Below are 24,013 nucleotides of genomic sequence, written 5' to 3'. Positions count from 1 at the left end.
AAGAGTTGGTATGGAAGGAGAATTTTAGAGAGGACAGGAGGATGATGAATTAAGAGGAGAGAGTTCAAGGCAAGCTGAAATGGAGATTTAAATAATTGAGAATGAGGAGTTGCTCAGTCTGAGGAAAGAAAGATGAGCTGAATGGAGTTAGTTCGAAATGTTGGGAGCTTGATAAGGAAGTCCCGGGATTTATTACCCTTTTCACACCCTTTTTATATTTGATATTCTGGAACTTGTCCCAGCCAATTCTGACCAATATGTGAATTTCATTGCCACTTAACCCTGCACCATAATTCTATCTGATTGAATGTTGCTGAAGTCAACTACCTAATGCAGGTCCAGAGAGAGTGCAATATTGCAAATATACCAGGGTGGATTCTGTCCTCCTTACTCTGTAAATAGTGACAACGTTGGGGTAGTCCTGGCCTTGTGTAAGTATGTTTGCCAGACTCTCAGAAGCCCTTCTTTCATTGTTTGAAGTCAACAGATGTTCTGCATATAGGTTGAGCAGTTAAAGCATGAGAGGTGGTATGCTGCCTTTATTCAAAAGCAAAATACTGCAGATGCTGGAAATCTGAAATAAAAATAGAAAATGCTGGAAAAGCTCAGCAAGTGAGGCAGCAGCTGTGGAGAAAGAAACAGAGTTAATGTTTCAGGTCGAAGGTGGTGTGCTGCCTTTATTGTTTGGTTCAAGATTGTTTATAGCCCCTTTATCTATGACTCACTTGCTGGGTTCCAGGATTGGATGGATGGCCATATTTCAGGATTGGGTAGATGAAAGCTTCGTACAATGTGAGGAAAATTCTGGGGCTGACTCTGTGCTTCTTTCCAATAGAGGACTTAATAATTCACCTAGTCTGGCTGATGCCCTGGCGGTGGTGATGTTGTGTTGTGTCCAAGCTAAAGTCATACCCAGGAACATCTGTTTGCTGGTCTTGAATGATTTTGACTGAAGCTTAATCCTCACATCCAGTTGCTTGTGCTTGCTTGCCACTGAAGAATAGCACGCACTGTGATTTTCTAGGGTGCAGCAGAGTTCACTGTTCACATGCCCATTCCTCCAAATCATCCTGGCATCATCAAAGCTATTCTGATGCTATTTCTGAGCTCTTGGAGGATACTGAAATGGCAGTGTCATCAGAAAACTGTGAACAAACCCCAGTCCTTTGTTCAGGTGTAGGAAGGTCATTGATGTAAGTGAAGAACAGGAATGGGCTGAGTATTGAGCCCTGGGAAACTTCTGTCATTGGGCAAAACATGATGGAGATTGCTGTCTCCACTCTGACACCAATTGTGCACTCTGCTGGATAATTTGCTATTCATTAAATCAGGTCACTGGGGTGTGCCATATTGTAGCCCTTTGTGCCAAACCTTGTCAAAAGCCTTTTCCACATCCACTTTTTTTTGTTAAAGGCCTGGAGAATGCATTCTGACAGTTGTAGCAAGTTGTCACTGGTGTGTCCTCTGCTCCTGAACCCTGATTGACCTGAATTGAATAGGTCAGTGCCTTTGAGGTGATTTTGGAGGTCGTACGCGATGCCTCTTCCAGCAGCTTTCCCAGATAGCTCAACAAGCTGATTGCTGGGGTTCCGAGAGTCTTTGCTTTGTTTGTGCACCATTGTGACTGCAGCAAATTTCCGGCATCTCAGGAAGTAGTTCAGCAATAATGACTTGAAGAAGACCTCAGCCATCACGGCCATCATCTTGTTGGGTGCCTCACTGAGCATGCATTTGGTGATGTCATCTTCTCCCAGGGCCAAATGAACAGCTTAGCCACAACCTTTTAAATATCCTTGGCTTGGAGACATAGAAATGGTTGCTCCCTGATTGGCCTAAACCCACCATCAGTCCTCCAACCTGGGAAATTTAAATGTCTGAGAAGAAGTCCTTGCCGTTTTCAAGCTATGTGGGAGTGATAGAACAATTGGGCTGAGGATGGGGTAAAGAAGGAGGCCGTGATTTTCAGCGTTTACTCTGTCATTTTTGTGTATCTGGGGTCTCTATTTTGTGTAGATTTCAATTTTCTGTGTATGGATGTTCACATATAGGCAAAATCATGCAGTCTGCTCAGTGGTATTGCCACATATATCTGCCACCAGTTCCGAATGTTGGACATCCTTGATGTATGCAAATATTTGTTTTATAAATTGTAACAGTACTTGTGCAAGCTATTTCTAGGTGGAATTCTAGACGTTTACTATATTCAGGAGTTGACTTTTCCTCCGTTTACCAGAATGTAGATTTTCATTGAGACGATTTTGTTTAATTTTGTTCAGGCCAAGGTGCTTATGGTATTGATGCAGTTCCAATGCCACAACATTTGAGGTGAATAAGAATGTTTGTATGTTATTTGTGCAGGATCAAAATTGAACTTATCATGCACAGCGTACACTGGATATTGTGAGCCTTCCGTGACATTAATGTATTGGCTCGTAAATAATACGTTTATTGAAGACTATTTCAGCGATGCTGTTCAAGTTCAACAAAGGTATATGTTTGTAATTTTATCAGGACTTGAATCAGCACATAATTTATTGTCATTAGAAAATGCTGACTGCAACTTGTTTAATTTTGGGCTTATGTATATAAACTTTGTTTCCAGTCAGAGGAACAATGAAGAACGAGGCAACTATTTTCAGTTGGATGTAATTTTTCCCAATTTCAAAGAAGAGTATTATAACGAATTACTTACGTGTGTCGCAAGAAATGGCATAGGGCACCAAATAGCAACTGTTAAATTTAGAAAAACAGGCAAGTAATTCATTACAATATTTAAGAAATGGCAAATGTCTTTAAGGACCATTTGGTATGCAGGACCTCTGATGACTTCCATATGTGACTTTATATGATGAGTCTGCCCTTGCTTTCTTACTAATCTACATTGAAGACTTAATATTGACAGCATCCTCTAATATATTAGCCAGATTCAAACATGACTACTATACTTACCCAGTGTCTTATTCAAAAGTTAAATGCTCTGGTTTTAATTTCGGAACTGATCACGTTATATGACTTCATCAGAGATTCTTCAAATATTTTTGTAAACCAAGTTCTCTGAGTATTAAAAGAGAAAAAATGTTGTATTAAATGTGGGATATACACGAATCGTGCAGTGCGCTTATACCACATACTTGAAGGGGAAGACATTTTTGCTGAATTGTGACACATCCCGATGCTCACCAAGTTACTCACCATCTCCATTTCTCTGACTCCAGCTTTTTTATATCCCCCATCCCTTCGTCCCACGATTAGTGGCTGTGCCTTCAGCTTCCACTTTCTGGAATTCCCTCCCTAAACCTCTGCACCTGCCTCTACTCCTTTAAAACCTCACATAAAACCCACTACTTTGACTAAGCTTTTGGTCACCCTTCCCGATCTCTCATTTGGCTCATCGTCTTTTTTTCCTCATGCATCTATGAAGTGCATGGTTAGAGGTACTGTGTAAATGCAAGTTGTTGTTGTCATCATCTCCTCCCAACCATGTTGTACGCCTGGTTCTGTTTTCATTATCACTCCCTTAAATCAGAGGCCCATAACTTCAAGCATACTTGGCCAGCCTGGTATAGCAGTGGGTTTGCTGCTGGACTAGCAGCCCAAGGGTCATGAGTTCAAATCCCACCATGGCTCTGAATTGAATTAAGTAAATCTGATAAAAAGCAAAATACAGCAAATGACCGAATGATATGCTTTGTGACTGTGGTGCATTATCCCTCCTTGTCCACCTCAATCGCCCTTAAGTGTTTCACACAGTCAACCATGCCATCCTCCTCCATTGTCCAGCTCTGCCAGATTGTTCTTGTTAATTTCACTCCTACCTGCCCAAATGCAGCCAGCACATCTCCAGCAGTGACTTCTGTTTCTACAGTCATCTCTGTTCAGTCACCTCAAGTCCCCCAAGGATCTATCCTTGGCCCTCTCCTCTTCCTCATCTACATGCTGCTCCTTGGTGACATGAAGTCAGCTTCCACATGAATGCTGATGACTTTCACCCCTACCTCGCTTCCTCTTCCCTTGACCCCATGGTTACCTCTGGGCAGTTAGACCGTCTGCCCAAGAACAAGTGATGGATAAGTCACAATTTTCTTCAAGTGGGGAAGGCTGAAGCCGCAGCCATAAACTCTGCATCCCTTGTCACGAACTCCATCTTCTTCTTGGCCAGTCACTCAGGTTGAACCAGACCTTGCAGAACTAGTTCCATCTCAATCTTTAATAACTTTCTTTAAACCCATCTTTTTAACCAAACTTCTGAACACCTCTGCTAACTCTTCCACCATGGCTTGCCATTTCTTTCTAAATAAATATTTTATTTATTTTTCTTCCCTTTGTAAAGTATCTAGGGATTTTTTTTTAACCATGAAAGGCATTTCCAAATTGTTGTTAACATTTTTTCTTATTTATATCATGATTAATGTTTAGTTTTCTAAACTGACATTGTATTTGAGAGTAGATAACACTATATGAAATAAAACTCATTTTAGAGTTATGCGATCAGAATCACTTTGAAGTCCACACATCAATTTGGTTTCCTTTTAAATGTATTTTTGTCATTTTAATTACTTAGGGAGAGAATGGACCACTTTCAGAAAAAAGTACAAATCCTATTTATGTTGCAAAACAAATAGTCTGTTTTAGTTGCTACTGGAAGTGGGCTAGTTGTCAGAGTATCCACTTGTTGATAGACAAGATCGAATGCATAGAATCATATAATATCACAGCACAGAAACAGGTCAGTCGGCCTATCAAGTTGGCGCCAATGTTTTTCTCTGCATGTTACAGAGTTATGGCATTCCATTCACGCCTAATTTGTTTTTTCAACAAACTGTACACTGTTCCCACCTTCTAGTGGTAATACCAGGCTCGTGCAAAATGCATAACCTTATTAGGAATTTTTGATTCTTGTAATTTTTAGTAAAAATTTATATTTTGTTTGTTACCTTCAGCTCCTGATTTTACAAGGCAGATAGTAGCTGCGTTTGGTGTGTTTGCCTGTGTTTTATTCATCTGCATACAGACTTACAAGTTTTTCAAGATCGATATTGTCCTGTGGTATCGTGATACTTTTCTTGCAGACTGTCCTGAAAATGGTAGGTGCAAATTCTATTTTTGTGTATTGATTTTTTTTAATGTATCATTAGTTGTGTATATACATGTCAAAATCAGATTAACCTAATGACAAATTAAGTGCAACATTTTTGAAAGAATTTCAGTATTGTGTTGTAAATTACGCTTGTGCTTTGTTTACTTTCAGATGGTAAGAGCTATGATGCTTATATCATTTATCCACGAAGCTCATGTTCTTCATACAGTACTGATATCCTTGTCTTTGTTATGGATGTATTACCTCAAGTTTTGGAATGCCAGTGTGGATATAAATTGTTCATACCTGGAAGAGACGATCTACCAGGAGAAGGTAAGACTAAAATATGGCTTTTTAGCCTCCAAGTTCCTGTGATCCTAAAATGTTGCATTGAAAGTAAATATAAATATGGGATTGCTGATATTGGGCATAATACTGTTCTGGCAGATGAATGCAAATACAAAATACAGTGTCAGAAAGAGAGGACCCAGGTACAAATTGAGCTTCTGTGGCTTCCTCTATGACTTTGCAACTTTTTTAATGTTAGCATGGGAAACTTGTGTCACAGTACTAGGTAATTGGTGTTTTTGGTCAAAACAGAGTGAGTTGATCCTATAGCTAAGCGAATATGTGTGAGGTCCACAGATATTCCCTATTACCATAACTTTGTGGTGATATTGGTTCATTCAACATTTTAATGTGAAAGTGAACAGGAACTCTGAAAGCAATTTCAATCAAGAGGTGTCTCGATATTAGAAAAAGAATGAAAGCCCTTGTATTTATATGTATCAGAAGTTACTGAAACTAAAGAAGGATTTGTAGTCTGGGTTTAAACGCAGTTCTGTCATTCAATCATCCCTGATATGGCCGATATTATCTTTGTGAAAGCTATACTTTTTACATTTGTGGGAAAAAGGAAAGCATATTTTTGTGATTGGATTTGCTACTGGGACAAGGGTACAGGAAGTACAATTTCCTTGAATGAAACAAATTGTAAACATTCTAAATTTATGGGAAAAGTACTACTCGTCTACCTAGTTGGATTATGTATATTGTTTAATGAAATGATCATGTTACAGCATTGTAATGAAATCCCTTTCTCCTATTATTCTTTATATAACTATGTACAGTGTAGAATGGCCACTAATGGATGCACATGTTTTGTGAATACAGTACAGCATGATGATAGATAAAGACGGTGGGTCCTGGCCTAATCTGGGACTTCAAGGCCGAGAGGGAAATCACAAATAGGACCCGTTGTCTTTACCTATCCATGCATAGTACTGTATTACCAAAACACGTGTATCCATTTGTTGAATCCTGGTGTGGAGGTGGTGGAGCCAAGATTTGAACTCCTTCTGCATTTCTGCATTCCCGGCCCATCTGCGACCCAGCATAAGTCTAGAGGACGATACATTCAAAAAAAGTGCAAAAGCACACCAATGGCTGTGGGGGTGGATAGTGGGGCAAGGAAGTGGTCTGGCAAAAAAGTGAACTTAAAAAGAAGTTATTTAATACCCTTGCTGAGGGGGGGCTGAAGGAGGCTCAGGAGCAGTTTCTCAAGGGTTGTGAGGGGGAAATCAGGCACCGGAGTTTCTGGAAGTGTGGGGCTGGTGAATGCCCAGGATTTGCCTGTAGTGTTGTGGGTGCCCACAGGCCCCATGCAAATAAGGTGCCCTCCCAAACTACGTACTCTGGCAGGGTCAGTCCTGGGCACAAACCAAGTGTTATTGGTGGGATCACAGAATGCAGATTTTCAGGCCCAGTAGTTTTACTAGAAGACTAATGCTCTGCTTATCTTGTACCCTTTTCTCCATTTCTTTTTAGCTTTCGTTGAACAAGTAAAAACAAATATTAAAGATAGCAGAAGACTGATTATTTTGATGACAAAATCTTTTGATAAACAGCTGTGCACTATGTTTGAACAGCAAGTTGGATTGCATGATGCACTGATGTGTAATCAAACTGAAGTTATTCTGATTGAGTTGGAATATCATGAGGATTACAGTGACTTTTCAGAATCAATGAGACATATTATACAAAAGAAAGGAACCATTAAGTGGAAAAACAGTGAATGGAAAAGAAAATCTCCATCATCAAACTCAAAATTGTGGAAACAAGTGAGATACAACATGCCACCAAGATCTTCTCGGTCTCATTGTAAAATTGCATTAGAAATGCACTAAATATCAGACCATGCTTTAAGAGAGTAAAGACATTTAGGTATAGTACAATTAGTAGTTGTGTAAACTGCAGAGACCGGTATTACTGAACACTAGAGGGTGAATTTTCTCAGGGCTTCTCCTGCTTTGGTGGAAGCTTGGCAGAAACCCCGTTTACACTGTTACAAACCTCGATGAAATTCACCGCCTTTAACTTTTTTATCAAAACTATTGTCTTTTTCTCTATAAGTTGTCAGTAGTTTTAAAAGTGGTGTATTTTTTTACTGACATTTTCTTATTATTTTAAAACTGCAGAAAGTACATGGTTTGAAATTAGAATACAGTATCCACAAGTTATACACTGACATGTGAAAAAAGGTGTGTAATTATGACAGCAAAAGCTTTTATAGCTATGTCCTTGAGTCAGAAGACCATAAAGGACTGCATAGGGCCACTAAAGAATATTGTAGGGCAGATTCAAACTGATTCTGAGGCTATGGCAGAGTTGCTAAATGACTATTTTGCATCAGTCCATACTCCTGTAGATAATACTTATGTTCCAGATGAGGAGTGGTTTAGCATTGAATAGCATTATTAATATTAAAATGGATAGTAACGTTATCTTGGATAGGTTAGGAATGCTCAAAATTGATAGGGCTCAATAGGTCCAGATAATACCCATCCAAGGGTGATTAAAGAGATGGGACAGGTGCTCTGTGAGCCACCTGCCCGTATCTTTAATAGTTCAGAGTCAGGCATAGTTCCCTTAGACTGGAAGCTAGCTCATGTAGTTCCTATTTTCATAAAAGGGGACAAATCAGAGCCGGGGAACTACAGGCCGATCAGCCTGACATCAATTATTGGGAAGATGCTAGAAGGGCTCGTAAGAGATGCCCTTTAGGAAGACTGCGAAAGGGAAGGGGCCAATAGAAATACACAACACGGCTTCCGAAAAAATAGATAAAACCTAACAAGTTTGATAGAGTTTTTTCAGGAAGTCACTAGGTGGGGTGCACATTGTCTACCTGGACTTTCAGAAAGCCTTTGATAAGGTACCTCACACTAGGTTACTTCACAAGATAGGATCTTGTAGTATCAGTAGAAATTTGACAAGCTGAATTAGGAATTGGCACCAGTCCCGCAGCCAAAAAGTTGTAGTTAACGGATGTGGTTCAGCTTGGAGACATGTTACTAGTAATGTCCCCCAGGGATTGGTCCTAGACCTGCTACTCCGCATGGTCTTTATTAATGATCTGGACAGTGGTGTTGAGAGTATGGGAAATAAGTTTGCAGATGACACCAAAATCTGTGTAAAGGTTAAGACGATAGAGGAGTGCAATCAAATCTAAAAAGATTTAGATGTGCTAGAGAATTGGGCTACACATTGTCAAATGGCGTTTAATTTAGATAAATATAATGTCATGCATGTTGGTAGGGCCAACGCAGAATACGCGTATCATTTGCAGGGAACAATACTGAAAGAGGTTGAGCGACAAAAAGATCTTGTTGTTATTGAGCACAGACCACTGAGGTTCATGAGCAATGTAGAGAAACTGTAGCTAAAGCTAACAAGGTATTGGGTTGTATTAATAGAATCATTCAGTATAAATCAAAGGACACCATTTTGATGCTATACAGGTTGCTGGTTGGACCACATCTAGAGTACTGTGCCCAGGTTTGGTCCCACCACATGGTGGGTGATATAGCGGCTTTGGAAAAGGTCCAGAGGAGAGCAACAAGAATGGCTCTTAGCTTAAGGAACCTCAGCTACTCAGAGGCTCAAGGACCTTGGTCTATTTACTTTAGAGCAGCGTAGATTTAGAGGTGACCTGATAGAGGCCTATAAATTAATTAAAGGGCTGAATAGTGTCCCTATTGATAGATTAATCCAATCCAGGGGACATAAGTTTAAACTGTGGAAGAGATGTTAGGCGGTTCTTCTTTTCTCTGAGAATTGAGCCTCTGGGATACATTGCCGTATGGTGTGGTGGGTGCTGACTCTCTGCATGCCTTCAAAAGGGAGCTGGACCTGCTCCTGACTGGGGCAGAGATCGCATTATATAGAAGGAAAGTGTCTTTATAGATAACACTTGGTCCATGTGATCTCCTGGACTGGTTTTGATCGCCTGAGGGGTTCTGAGAGGAATTTTAGAGTATTTTCCTTATTGGCCCTGGTTTTTTCTGTTTTTTTGCTTCTTCTAGGAGATTACATGGCTGTGGGGGGGGTGGTGTTCGGAGAGGGAAGTGTTTTGCCATGATGGTCCAGCCATCCTGCTGGTGTGGGGCAGGCTTGATGGACCAGCTGGTCTTTTCCTGCCTGTCAATTTTGTTATGTTTGTATATTTTGCCCATATATGTTATGTAAATAGAAGTGAATACAGCTTATTCAGTGAATGTGTTCCATAAGCAGATTTGCAACAATATAATGTAATGTTGGATGGGTATTTAAAAAATCAAGACAAAGGTTCCTTCTTTAAAAGTTTGTTTTGTTTTGTGCGACTTATTTATATGTGAACAATTTTGTGCAATTCAAATCCAATCCAAATCCTAAAAGTACCCAGCTTTAATATTAAAAGTTGATTATAATGAGGAAGCACAGCATAGAGACAATTTGCATGAAAGAAAATGGTAAATTGTGGAGGACAGAAAGTCTTCCTAGACATTTCATTGTTCTTATGATCAGTATGCTTTTATTGGAAAAGGTCCTTTTAAAAATAGAAAACATAAATTTTTGTATATTCAACAAGGATGCATCAAACAATAGATCTAATACAAAAGAAACATGCTTAGTAAAGATTTTTTTAAAATGGATCAGGACCAAAACATGACCTAGATGATGGAATGAGCTGAGTGGGCTGAAAGGCCTTTTAATTATGTATTCTACATGCCTCTGCACTTTGTTACTTTGTGGCTACTTGTACTAAATTGTTCTACAGCATACATAGAAAGTAGAGTGTGTAGGCTGTTCTGTCTGCGGTCCTTCCGGTCCACTCCTGCTGTAAGTCTGCTGGGAGTTCGGTCGGGAACCATATATGCTGGGCTGCAGCCTTCTCTGCCAGCTTCTGCAGAACCGTTGTCCTGCGCTGGTTTCCGTAAAGCCACTGTCCACTCCAAACAAGGTTACATGCATCAAAAGGGGTGGGGCTGGGATTTTCCTCATACCCAGCCTGGTGGAATAGCAGCAGCTGGTATACCCAGTGAAAGGAGATGTACTGGCTGCTAAAGGGGTGGAAATGTGGCACATCCAGGCATGGGTTATAGCCTGGGCTCACACAAAAAAAAATTCTCAAGGTTATTTTTAAGTCCCCTTCCAATAGACAACTTTTTTTTATAGCATGTTTCCGGAGTGGCCCCAGCACTCCTCCCAGGGTGGGCAACATCCACCACATTTGTGGCTGACCCATTTAGCAGGCTTCCAAGATGCACCCTTACTGGTGTGGGGGCCAACCAGGATCATTTAAATGAGGAAACCTTCCCCATCTCAAGAAATGATAATGGGATCAATGGTGGAGGTTCCTGGCAGGCCAAGCCTGGAACCTCAGCTCAACATTTTTACTGTTCATTACTGACTTCAAATTGGTACCGGGTAATATGGAGTTTGTCAGGGCTGTGTTTTTTTCAGCTCTTATTATAGGATATGATTGTATTCTTGACTCCATAGATGCTGCTTTAATGAAAGTTAACCATTGTAGATGTAATACTTCAAATGAAGTAGATTCTCATTTTTCAAGTACTGGTTCATTGTTCTTCAAAGGCAGATAGACTCCATTTAGGTATATTCACAGCTCTCTTTACCATTTGTACCCACAGTTACCACCCAAGTTAATTGATTATGAAGGTATATTTAATTTGATGTACATAATCAACCACTCAACTCTCTTTGATATCACATTTATTGTCAAATCATAGCTATTTTATATTCTAAATTAAAATTTTTGTTGACATACAAATTTGTCTTTCCTTGTCACTTTGTATTAGCTACACTGCTGCAGATTATAGAGTGAATTCTACACTCTCAACAAGGAGTGATGGTCTCAGGGAATACATTACAGATACATAACCAGTGATTTTCCATATATTAAAGGCAGACTTGACCCTTGTATTAATTTCTCAATACAAATATTTCTGTAGCCTCCTACTTCACTCAATAATTGTTGCATGATAGCCTACCCTCACCTACAATGGAAATGTGATAACTGTGAATTTCATTTGCATATATCTTAGTTTCTCATGTACTTTACAAAACTGTGCATTACCATTAACATACCTGATGGTGGTACTGGTGAGCTTGTAGAAGAAACTATTCTTATCAGAGCAACCAACAGACACTTACAGTAGTTGCACTACAATGCTCATTTGAACAGTTATATTCTCATTCTCTTGTGATTTTCACAGCTACATTGGAAACAGTGTAGTGTTATAGATGCCACTCTTTTGGACAATGAATGCAGTACATTATCTTTGTTCTCAACTGTAACTTTTAATTGCAAATATATTGAAGAAATCCAAGTCCAGAACAAAGTACGTGCTGAAGTTCCACCCCACACCTGAAATTCTCCCCTCCCTCCTGAAGGTGGTGACTCATGCTGGGGTACAGCAGCCTTCCAGTTCTTCACCCAAGGGTGGCATTTTTTCAAGCTTAGATAGTGAGTGTAGGTAGGTGAGTGGAGACATCACAGATGAGCTTGATCCTGTTCTCATCTGACATCCATGTCATGCATTTTGAGCAGGGATCACTCTTTAATGGTCAGGAGCTGATTTCCTCCACCCCAGTTTAGGGGTGCTTAAGCCAATTGTACTAGCCGATATGCTGCTTTGGCTGAGGGAGATCTGTTAACTCAGCACAGTTCAGTAATGCATGCCACATTGACAAGAGTGAGGGCAGTGCAATCCTTTCATTCACACAGCTCAAGCCAATTGGTACACAGCATCAAATTCAGTTTTTTAAAAAGTGCATTATTTGCTCTCAATGAGAAAGAAAATGTTTGAACTTTTGCAGGACAGATGGTTCAGGCATGCCAACAGGCTAAAAACTGCAGGGTTCTAAATTCTGAAGTTCATGGTGAATTCTGGGATTTGGTCTAACAAGATGATCACATAATGTAAGGACAATGCTTTGTACATTAGAGTTCAATTTCAATTGATGCTGAGACTGAAAGGGAACAAGTTTAAGATGGGCAGCATTTGCCAATCCAGAGACTTATTATGAAATGCTAATTTCTTAAAAAGGGTAATTAACCCATTATCAACTTCGCTTATATTTGTATAATATTTGTGCTCTATTTCCTGAATTATTTTCTACTTCATAGTTCTATTCAATGGTAAATAAATATTTTAGTTGCTTTAGCCTGGTTTGTGTTTAATATTCCACCGTTTTCTGAATTGTAGTACAAAATTATTTATTCAGTAAGCAAATAACTGCAAGCCAGGGAATTGTTAATTCTTAGGCTCACACAGCTCTTTAAGGGACGGTTACTTAAGACGATAGAAGAAAAGATCTGCTTATGTGAACCACCATGAAATCTTAAAAGAGAAAATAGTTGTATAAAATACCTGAAATTGACACATTGTGATCTATGTACGTTACAGCAGAAATTGCACCATCATGGAACGTTCTTCTGTCACAACAGACATTGGATCATCTAGTTTTAATAGTTCCTGTAAAAGCAGACAGTAAGTCATGATGTGCAACCTGGAACCCGAGAAGGCGGTTCACTACCACCTTCTCCAGGGCAATGAGGGATGGGCAATAAATGCTGCCCTTACCAGCGACTTCCACATCCCATGAATGAATTAAAAAAAACTTGTGGGGGGATTTTCATCATAATGCTAGGTCACAAAAATAGCTAACTCCCATGTCGTGAGACCTTTCTGGAGACTGCAAAAATACATTTGTCTGGAGCAGCAATTTTTCTGGCAAACTAATACTCTTTGCACTTAGAATAATGCACAAAAAAGTGCAAAACTGCTGAAAGGGAAAACACTAGCTTAAACAGGTGAAATGTACTTAACCCCATGACTATACCATTAATGGTTCAGTTCATTACAGTATTATAAGAAAATGAATTTAGCTTAATGTAAAGGTTGGTGAAGGTATCCATGTTAGTTTATGTGACGTGCTGAAGTTCAAACATTCATCTTAAGTAGTGATAAATCAGTAATTTTTTTTTGCTTTGAAATCTAAAGCCACTATCTGTACATCATCCTGTTTACCAGTGTCTAAAGTTTTTCTTCAGTGAGGCCATTTCAGTTGCCATTTAAAAAACAGAGGGTGTGACTTTAGATGTTGGAGATTATATTATACTGATTACTCCGAACACTGAGAAAAATATATCGTTGATATTAGAGGGAATAAACTGGAAAAATAGGTAATTTAGAAAACTTTCTTGATCAGTGTGTTTCCAGCCCAACAAGGAAGGAAGCAGTGCTGGATCTAGTTCTGGGGAACGAAATGGGGTAAGTGGAGCATGTTTCAGTGGGGGAGCATTTGGGGAACAATGTTCATGATATCATCAGGTTTCGAATAGTTATGGAAACGGACAAGGAACAATCAAGTGTAAAAATACTTAACTGGAGGAGGGCTAATTTAATTGAGTTAAAAAGGTGGATTGGAATCAAAAATTGGTAGGCAAAACAGTAATTGAACAATGGGAGACCTTCAAGGAAGAGATGGTTTGGGTACAGAGTAGACACATTCCTACAAGGGGAAAGGAAGGGCATCCAAAGCTAGAGCTCGCTGGATGGCTAAAGATTAAAATGAAACAGAAAAAGGAGGCTTATGACAAATGTATGGTTCATAATACAATAGAGAACCAAGCTGAATACAGAAAGTACAGAGGAGATCTAAAAAAGGAAATAAAAGGGCCAAAGAGAGAGTAAGAGAATAGATTAGTAGCGAGCACAAAAGGGAACCCAAAAGTCTTTTATAGTAAAAGGGTAGTCGAAGGAAGTGTGGGACTGATTAGAGGCAAAAAAGGAGATCTTCTTGTGGAGGCAAAGGGCATAGCTGAGGTAATAAATGAATACTTCGCATCGGTCTTCCCTAGAGAAGAGGATGTTGCCAATGTAGCAGTAAAGGAGGAGGTACATAGAATTACATAGAACGTACAGCAAAGAAACAGACCATTCGGCCCAACAGGTCCATGCTGGTGTTTATGCTCCACACGAACCTCCTCCCTCCCTACTTCATCTAATCCTATTATCATATCATTCTATTTCTTTCTGTCTTGTGTTTATCCAGCTTACCCTTAAATGCATCTATGCCAGGCCTCAACTACTCCTTGTGGTAGCAAGTTCCACATTTTAACCAATCTCTGGGTAAAGAAGTTTCTCCTGAATTCTCTATTGGATTTATTAGTGACTATTTTAGATACACTCGTGGAACAGCGTTCCATTTAATGAGTGCCTTTTTTGAGTATTTATATGGCTCATTCACGCGGACATATCTGGCGAAACCGCGGGTCAAGGGAGGGTAATGGGTACTGAGGGTTGGGGAGGAATTGGGGGGGGGGCCACGGTAAGGGTAGGTCATATCATTGAGTCTCTAAATTTCACCAAGCGTTGAAATCCACCCACAGCCGAGATAAAGCCAGGTCTATTGGCCATTAGGTTATTGGCAGTATATGCATTATAGCCATGTCATCATTGATGTATGTGCCAGTTTAATTGATTAATGGTGATAACTACAGTGATTATCTGCCAGGGGAAAAAGAACAGAACATATTATTATTAAACTGTTAACATTATAAAGTACTGAGAAACAACATCAGTGATTAGCAACAAAGAGAGAAACAAACAGAACATGTTTTAATTAACATCTTCATACCATCTAGAATCTACTTGGTCACTCGATCATTTAAGCATCCATAAAAATCTGTATGAGTTCCAGCGTCAATTGAAAAAGTGTCAGTCTCGAAGTTTGACTCGCAAAGGTTTTGTAGCGTTCAATGTTCAGGAATTTCAAAGAGTGTTGTTTCGTTCCAACCACTTGCTTCTTGCTCCAATAACGAAGCCGAAGAATTTGATGACATCTCCTTCTGTTAACTTTCTGATGACAGGTTCCAGCTTTTTGTATTTTTCCTGCTTTTCGAGCCACGTCTTTTCTAACGATTTGTCATTGTCCTCATAATGAATCGTGACATTGACTACTGCCACCTCTTTCGCCTTTTGGAATAAAACATCCGGTTTCCATAAAGCGCCGTCAGTGGATTTAAGTCTTGGGTCTGTGTAGGAAGCCCAGCCATAGCTACTTGCCTTGTTTTTCATTTTCTCTGGAATTTTATTGTGCCTCTTTATTCTGGCTTATTGGATTTATTGGTGACTATCTTATATTTATGGCCCCTAGTTCTGGTCTCTCCTGCAAATGGAAACATCATGTCTACGTCTACTCTATCAAACCCTTTCGGAATCTTAAAGACCTTGATCAGGTCACCTCTTAGTCTACTCTTTTCTACAGAAAAGAGCCCCAGCCTGCTCTATCTTTTCTGATGGGTCTAACCTCTCAGTTCTGGTATTCTAGTTAATCGTTTTTGCACCTTCTCCATTGCCTCTATATCCTTTTAATAATATGGTGACCAGAACTGTTCACAGAACTCCAAATGTGGTCTAACTAAGGTTCTATACAAGTTTAACATAACTTCTCTGCTTTTCAATTCTATCCTTCTAGAAATGAACACCAGTTTGCTTTTTTATGGACTTGCATCATTACTTTTAGTGATTTGTGTATCTGTACCCCCAGGTCCCTCTGCTCCTTTACCTCATTTAGACTCATTATCCAAGCAGTATGTTGCCCCCTTATATTCTCTACCAAAACGTAATACCTCACACTTACCTATACTGAAATTCATTTGCCAATTACACGCCAATTCTGCAAGTTTATTGATAGTTTTCTGTTACTACTTCAAAGAATTTAGTAAGGTTGGTCAAGCATGATCTTCCCTTTTGAAATCCGTGCTGACTGTTCTTTATTATATTTTCAGTATCTACATTAAGAGGAGATTCAATAGAGGTGTTCAAAATTTTGATAGAGTAAATAAGGAGAAACTGTTTCCAGTGGTAGAAGGGTCAGTAACCAGAGGGCACAGATTTAAGGTGATTGGTAAAAGAACTAGAGGCGACATGAGGAAACATTTTTTACAATGAGTGTTGTTATGATCTGGAATGCACAGCCTGAAAGGGTGGTGGAAGCAGATTCGGTCGTAACTTTCAAAACTGAATTGGATAAATACTTGAAGGAAAAGCATTTACAGGGCTATGGGGAAAGGGCAGGGGAGTGGGACTAATTGGATAGCTCTTTCAAAGAGCCGGCATAGGCACGATGGGCCAAATTTCCTCCTCCTCTGCTATACCATAATATGATGCTATGAAGGGATTGGTATGCAAGGAGTGTGGGCTGTACACATGCAGACTTCGAGGGAAGATTTATTTTAAATGCAAGCAGTTGAAAGTTTTGAACAATGGAGGGGGGGGTTAGAATCAACTAAGTAGACTAGACCATATGTACAAGAAGGCATTGCTGCAAAGATCAGGTTTGAGCTACTGCATCATAATTAAGATTTATTTGGGGGGTAGTTGTAACCAAACTCATCCAGTGGGAAGCCGATGGGATCAGATCGTCCACCAATTTTACACCCTGCCCAATTTTATTTTAAAATTGACTTAATTGCTTTTATCCTATCAGTTTGCCGCCACGTGGATTAGTTTAAAAATACCACCATTAAATTCATTTTCACAATTTGCCTCATGACCTCTTGGTTGCTAGTCCAAAACCATAACCATGAAGCTACTGTACCTGCATTTGTTAAATGAAACATAAATCAGCTTGTTGATTTATATTTGGCCTCATTTGACTAAAGTCTCAAACAGTTCACTTCTCAGAAAATTGAGAAGTACACGTGAGGGTACAAATGGGATTTCATTGGTACAGCCCCCGGGTTTATGCTACTAGATATTGGGTGGTTAAGGTAAACTCACTGATAGTACAGGATGTGCGGTCCTCTTATGGGAGAAACTGTGATGCTGAATCTGAGAGAATATCTAGTGCAGACCTATCATTTGTAACAATAGCGCTGGATTTACTTTGAGGTTTACCTTCAAATTTGTTTTGTAACTTTTTATTTAAAGTTTTGAAGGGAAAAAGATGCAAAGATTTATTAACAATACAAACACTCAATAATACCAGAAATAAGATGTAAGTGTAGCACTCGTTTCCATTTTACACATCAAATGCAATGCTTTCCCTTCCCATCCTAACACTGTCACCAAGATTCTATCCTTGACCCCTCCTTTTCGTCATCTACGTGCTGTTCCTCGGCAAGGTTAGCTGCAGACAGAGGTCAGCTTCTATATAGAATCATAGAAAGTTACGGCACAGAAAGAGGCCTTTCAGCCCATTCTGTCCGTGCCGGCCAAAAAACAGCTATCCAGCTTAATCCCACTTTCCAGTACTTGGTCCGTAGCTCTGTAGGTTATGGCACTTCAAGTGCACATCCAAGTACTTTTTAAATGAGTTGAGGGTTTCTGCCTCTACCACCCTTTAAGGCAGTGAGTTCCAGACCCCCACCACCCTCTGGATGAAAAAAATTCTCCTCAGCTCCCCTCTAATCCTTTTACCAATTACTTTAAATCTATGCTCCCTGGTCACTGACCCCTCTACTAAGGGAAATAGGTCCACCCTATCCAATCTATCTAGGCCACTCATAATTTTATACACCTCAATCAAATCTCCTCTCAGCCTCCTTTATTCCAAAGAAAACAACCCCAGCCTATCCAATCTTTCCCCATAGTTAAAATTCTCCAGCCCTGGCAAGATCCTTGTAAATCTCCTCTGTACCCTCTCTAGTGCAATCACATCTTTACCGTAATGTGATCAGAACTGTACGCAGTAAAGCTGTGACCAAACTAATGTTTTATACAGTTCTAGCATAACCTCCCTGCTATTATAGTCTATGTCTCGGCTAATAAAGGAAAGTATCCTGTATGCCTTTTTAACCACCTTATCTACCTGTCCTGCCACCTTCAGGGATCTCTGGACATGCACTCCAAGGTCCCTCTGTTCCTCTACACCTCTCAGTATCCTCCCATTTATTGTGCAATCCCTTGCCTTGTTTGCCCTCCCCAAATGCATCACCTCACACCTCTCCAGATTGAACTCTATTTGCCACTTTGCCCACCTGACCAGTCCGTTGATATCTTCCTGCAGTCTACAGCTTTCCTCCCGACTATCAACCACGCGGCCAATTTTTGTATCATCTGTAAACTTCTTGATCATGCCCCTTACATTCAAGTCCAAATCATTAATATATACCACAAAAAGCAAGGGAACTAGTACTGAGTCCTGTGGAACCCCACTGGAAACAGCCTTCCAGTCACAAAAACACCCATCGACCATTGCCCTTGGCTTCCTGCCACTGAGCCAATTTTGGATCCAACTTGCCACTTTCCCTTGGATCCCATTGGCATTTATTTGTTTGATCAGTCTTCCATGTGGGAGCTTGTCAAAAGCCTTGCTAAAATCCATGTAGACTACATCAAATGCATTACCCTCATCTACCCTCCTTGTTATCTCCTCAAAAAATTCAATCAAGTTAGTCACTCACGAACTTCCCTTAACAAATCCATGCTGACTGTCCTTGATTAACCTGTGTCTTTCTAAATGACGATTTATGCTGTCCCTCAGAATTGTTTCCAATAATTTGCCCACCCCAGAGGTTGGACTGATTGGCCTATAATTACTCGGTCTATACTTTTCTCCCTTTTTAAACAACGGTACAATGTTCGCAGTCCTCCAATCCTCTGGCACCACGTCTGTAGCCAGGGAGGATTGGAAAATGATAGTCAGAGCCTCCGCTATTTCCTCCCTTGATTCTCTAAATAGCCTTGGATACATTTCATCCAGGCCTGGCGATTTATCTACTTTTAAAGATGCTAAACCCCTTAATACTTCCTCTCTCACTATGTTTACCCCAGTCAATGTTTCACACTCCTCCTCCTTAACTATAATCTCTCCATTGTCACCCTTTTTTGTGAAGACAGATGTGAAGTATTCATTAAGAACCATACCCACCTCTTCCTCCTCCACACATAGGTTACCTTTTTGGTTTCTAGTAGGCCCTACTCTTAGTTATTCTCTTGATCTTTATGTATTTATAAAATATCTTTGGGTTTTCCTTGATTTTTCATGCCTTCTCTTTGCTTTCCAAATTTCCTTTTTTAATTTTACCCCTGCACTTTCTATATTCTTCCAGACTTTCTGCAGTATTGAACTCTCTGTATCTGACATAAGCTTCCCTTTTTTTGCAGTATCTTACCCTGTATGCTCCTTGTCATCCAGGGGACTCTTGATTTGGCAGTCCCACCCTTTTTCTTTGTGGGAACATATTTGCTCTGAACCCTCACTATCTTCCCCCTTGAATGTCTCCCACTGCTCTTACACTGATTTACCTTCAAGTAGCTGCTTCCAGTCCACTTTTGCTAAATCACTTCTCAGCTTAGTAAAATTGGCCTTTCCCCAATTGACAACTTTTACTCCTGATCTACCTTTGACCTTTTCCATAACTATGCTAAATCTAACTGAGTTATGATCACTACCAGCAAAATGCTCTCCCATTGATACTCCTTCCACCTGCCCAGCTTCATTCCCTAAAATTAAGTCCAGAACTTCCCCCCAACTCCCTGTCTTGTTGGGCTTGCAACGTACTGGCTAAAAAAGTTCTCCTGAATGCAATTTAAGAATTCTGCGCACTCTATACTTTTTACACTGATTGTATCCCAGTTACTATTAGGGTAGTTGAAATCCCCTACTATTATTGCCCTATTGTTATTGCACTTCTCAGAAATTTGCCGACATATTTGCTCCTCTATCACCCTCTGACTGGGGGTCTATCGTACACTCCCAGCAGTGTGACTGCTCCTTTTGTGTTCTTCAGCTAAACCCTTATGGCCTCATTTGATGATCCTTCTAACATATCATCCCTCCTCACAGCTGTAATTGTTTCTTTAACCAATATTGTCCCCCCCCCTCATTTTTTACCCCCCTCTCTCTGTCATCTGAAAACCCTGTAACCAGGAATGTTGAGCTGCCATTCCTGCCCCTCTTTAAGCCATGTTTCAGTAATAGCTAAGATATCATACTCCCAAGTGTCTATCTGTGCCCTCAGCTCATCTGCCTTATTCACTAGACTCCTTGCATTGAGGTATATACCTTTAAGCACTGCCAAACTCCTTTTGTTGTCTATTTTCTCTTTGTTTCCTCTGCCTTCCAAACTCACAATTTTTTATCTTCCATTTCCCGCTCTGCTTCTCTCCCTTCTGAATCTCCCCTCAGGTTCCCATCCCCCTGCCAAGCTAGTTTAAACCCTCCTCAATAGCACTAGCAAACCTCTCCGTGAGGATATTGGTCCCGGCCCTGTTGAAGTGCAATCCGTCTGGCTTGTACAGGTCCCACTCCACCCAGACCAGTCCCAATGCCCCAGGAATTTAAAGCCCTCCCTCCTCCACCATCTCGCCAGCCACGCATTCATCTGCTCTATCCTCCTATTTCTATACTCACTTACATGTGGCACTGGGAATAATTTGGAGATTACTACCTTTGAGGTCCTGCTTATTAATTTCTTTCCTAGTTCCTTAAAATCTGCCTCCAGGATCTCGTCCCTCTTTCGACACGTTATTGGTACCATTATGGATCACGACCTTTAGCTGTTCACCCTCCCCCTTCAGAATGCTCTGCAACCGTTCAGTGACATCCTTGACCCCGGCACCAGAGAGGCAACATACCATTCTGGAATCACGTCTGTAGCTGCAGAAACGCCTATCTGTTCCCCTAACGAATCCTCTATCATTATTGCTTTCCTGAACTTCCTCCTCTCCCACTGCACAGCTGAGCCACCCATGGTGCTGTGGACTTGGCTCTGGCTGCACTCCCCAGAGGAATCATCGCCCTCACCAGTACTCAGAACTGAACACCTGTTAGAGAGCGAGATGCACTTGGGACTCCTGCACTACCTGCCTGGTCCTCCTTGTCTGTCTGATGGTCACTCATTCCCTCTCTGCCTGCACTCTCTTAGGCTGTGGGGTGACCACCTCCTGAAATGTGCTATCCATGTAGCTCTCAGCCTCGCGGATACACTGCAGTGACGCCAGCTGCTGCTCAAGCTCCAAAATCCAGATATATGTATGCTGATGACTTCTAGCTCTACCTCTCTCTCGATCCAACAACCATCTCTAGGCTGTCCGACTGCCTGTCTGAACTCAAACCTCTTCATGAGCCACAAGTTCTTCCAAATTAACACTGTTTCCTTCATAAATTCAGCTCATCTGCCACTGATTCTAATTCCCTACCTGGCCACTTGCTTAAATTGAATTGGACTTTGCAAAACTTTGATGTCCTGTTTGATAGTGAGCTCAGCAACAAACCCCAAATTTTATCTATCACTAAGATGGCTTGTACAACACTGCCTGCATCACCACCTCAGCCCCTCTGGTGCTCAAACCCTTATTGAGTGTTCCAATTCCCTCCTATCTGGCTTCACATCATGCACCCCCACAAACTACAACCTGTCAAAAACTTTGCCATCTGTATCCTGTCCTGCACCAAGTCCTAGTTGCCCATCAGTTCTGCTCTCGTAGTATCATCATTGTAGGTAAGGCATAGGAGGAGGCCATTTGGCCCATTGTGCCTGTGCCAGTTCTTTGAAAGATCTATCCAATTAGTCCCATTCCTCTGCTCTTTCCCCATAGCCGTGTAAATTTTTTCCCTTCAAGTATTTATCCAATTCCCTTTTGAAAGTTACTATTGAACCTGCTTCCACCACTCTTTCAGGCAGTGCATTCCAGATCATTTTAACTCACAGTGTAAAAAATGTTTCCTCATGTCACCTCTGGCTCTTTTGCCGATCACCTTAAATCTGTGACCTTTGGTTACCAACCCTTCTGCCACCAGTTTCTCCTTATTTACTCTATCACAATCCTTTATAATTTTGAACACCTCTATCACATCTCCCCTTAACCTTCTCTGTTCCAAGGAGAACAACCCCAGCTTCTCCAATTTCTCCACATAACTGAAGTCCCACATCCCCGGCACCATTCTAGTAAATCTCATCTGCACCCTATCTAAGGCCTTGATATCCTTCCTAAAGTGTGGTGCCCAGAATTGAACACAATACTCCAGCAGAGGCCTAACCAGTGTTTTATAAAGGTTTAGCATAATTTCCTTGTTTTTGTACTCTATGCCTCTATTAATAAAGCCCAGGATCCCATATGATATTTTTAATAGCCTTCTCAACTTGTCCTGCCACCTTCAAAGATTTGTGTATGTTCACCCCCAGGCCTCTCTGTTCCTGCACACCCTTTAAAATTGTACCATTTAGTTTATATTGCCTCTCCTCATTTTTCCTACCAAAATGCATCACTTCACACTTCTCTGCGTTAAATTTCATCTGCCATATGTCTGTCCATTTCACCAGTCTGTCTATGCCCTCCTGAAATCTGTTACTATCCTCCACATTGTTTACTGCATTTCTGAGTTTCATGTCATCTGCAAACTTTGAAATTATACCCTCTATACCCAAGTCCAGGTTATTAATATATATCAAAAAGAGCAGTGGTCCTAATACTGACCCCTGGGAAACACCACGCTATACTCCCCTCCAGTCTGAAAAACAACCGTTCACCATTACTCTATGCTTTCTGTCCCCTAGCCAATTTTGTATCCATGCTGCCACTGTCCCTTTGATCCCATGGGCTTGAATTTTGTTAACAAGTCTATCAAATGCCTTTTGAAAGTCCATATACATAACATCAACTGCACTACCCTCATCAACCATCTCTGTTACTTCATCAAAGAACTCAATCAAGTTAGTCAAAAATGATTTTCCTTAAACAAATCCGTGCTGACTTTCATTTATTGGTCCTAATTTTTCCAAGTGTCAATTTATTTTGTCCTGGAGTATTGTCTCTAAAAGATTCCCCACCACCAACGTTAGGCTGACCAGCCTGAGAATTGCTGGGTTTATCCCTCTCCTCTTTTTTGAACAGGGATGTAACATTTGCAATCCTCCAGTCCTCTGGCACCGTCCTCATATCTAAGGAGGATTGGAAGACTGTGGCCAGAACCTCCACAATTTCCACCCTTACTTCCCTCAATAACCTAGGATGCAGCCCATCTGGACCGAGTGACTTTGAGTACTGCCAATCTTTTAAGTACCTCCTCTTTATCTATTTTTATTCTATCCAATATCTCTACTATCTCTTCCTTTTACTGCTACAATAGCAGCATCCTCTTCTCTAGTGAAGACCGATGCAAAGTATTAATTTAGTACCTCAGCCATACCCTCTGCCTCCACAAGAAGATCTCCTTCTTTGTCCCTAATTGGTCCCACACTTCCTTTGACTACCCTTTTACTATTTATATGTTTATAAAAGACTTTTGAGTTCCCTTTTATGTTAGCTGCTAATCTATTCTCATACTCTCTCTTTGCCCCTCTTATCTCCTTTTTTAGATCTCCTCTGTACTTTCTGTAGTCAGCCTGGTTCTCTACTGTATTATGAACCTTACATTTGTCATAAGTCTCCTTTTTCTGTTTCATTTCAATCTCTATATCTTTAGTCATCCAGGGAGCTCTAGCTTTAGATGCCCTTCCTTTTCCCCTTGTAGGAATGTGTCTACTCTGTACCTGAACCAACTCCTCCTTGAAGGCCTCCCATTGTTCAATTACTGTTTTACCTGCCAATTTTTCATTCCAATCCACCTGGGCAAGATTCATTTTTAACTCATTGA

The 24,013-nt window shown here is 40.6% G+C and overlaps 1 protein-coding gene across 1 annotated transcript in view; it reads left to right on the top strand.

Annotated features, from left to right (window-relative positions):
- LOC137323181 (interleukin-1 receptor type 1-like) overlaps nucleotides 1-24,013 on the top strand; it is a 105,893-nt gene that overhangs the window by 40,375 nt on the left and 41,505 nt on the right. Inside the window, exons 7-11 of the mRNA XM_067986690.1 lie at nucleotides 2,359-2,488; nucleotides 2,603-2,751; nucleotides 4,941-5,084; nucleotides 5,249-5,410; nucleotides 6,905-7,256. Coding sequence (XP_067842791.1) covers nucleotides 2,359-2,488; nucleotides 2,603-2,751; nucleotides 4,941-5,084; nucleotides 5,249-5,410; nucleotides 6,905-7,256 — 937 coding nt within the window. The remainder of the gene's footprint in view (nucleotides 1-2,358; nucleotides 2,489-2,602; nucleotides 2,752-4,940; nucleotides 5,085-5,248; nucleotides 5,411-6,904; nucleotides 7,257-24,013) is intronic.

The sequence above is a fragment of the Heptranchias perlo genome, chromosome 6, assembly GCF_035084215.1.
Source record: "Heptranchias perlo isolate sHepPer1 chromosome 6, sHepPer1.hap1, whole genome shotgun sequence".
Lineage (NCBI taxonomy): Eukaryota > Metazoa > Chordata > Chondrichthyes > Hexanchiformes > Hexanchidae > Heptranchias > Heptranchias perlo.
Note: the sequence above shows the minus strand (reverse complement) of the source record. Positions and strands in the feature narration are given on the sequence as shown.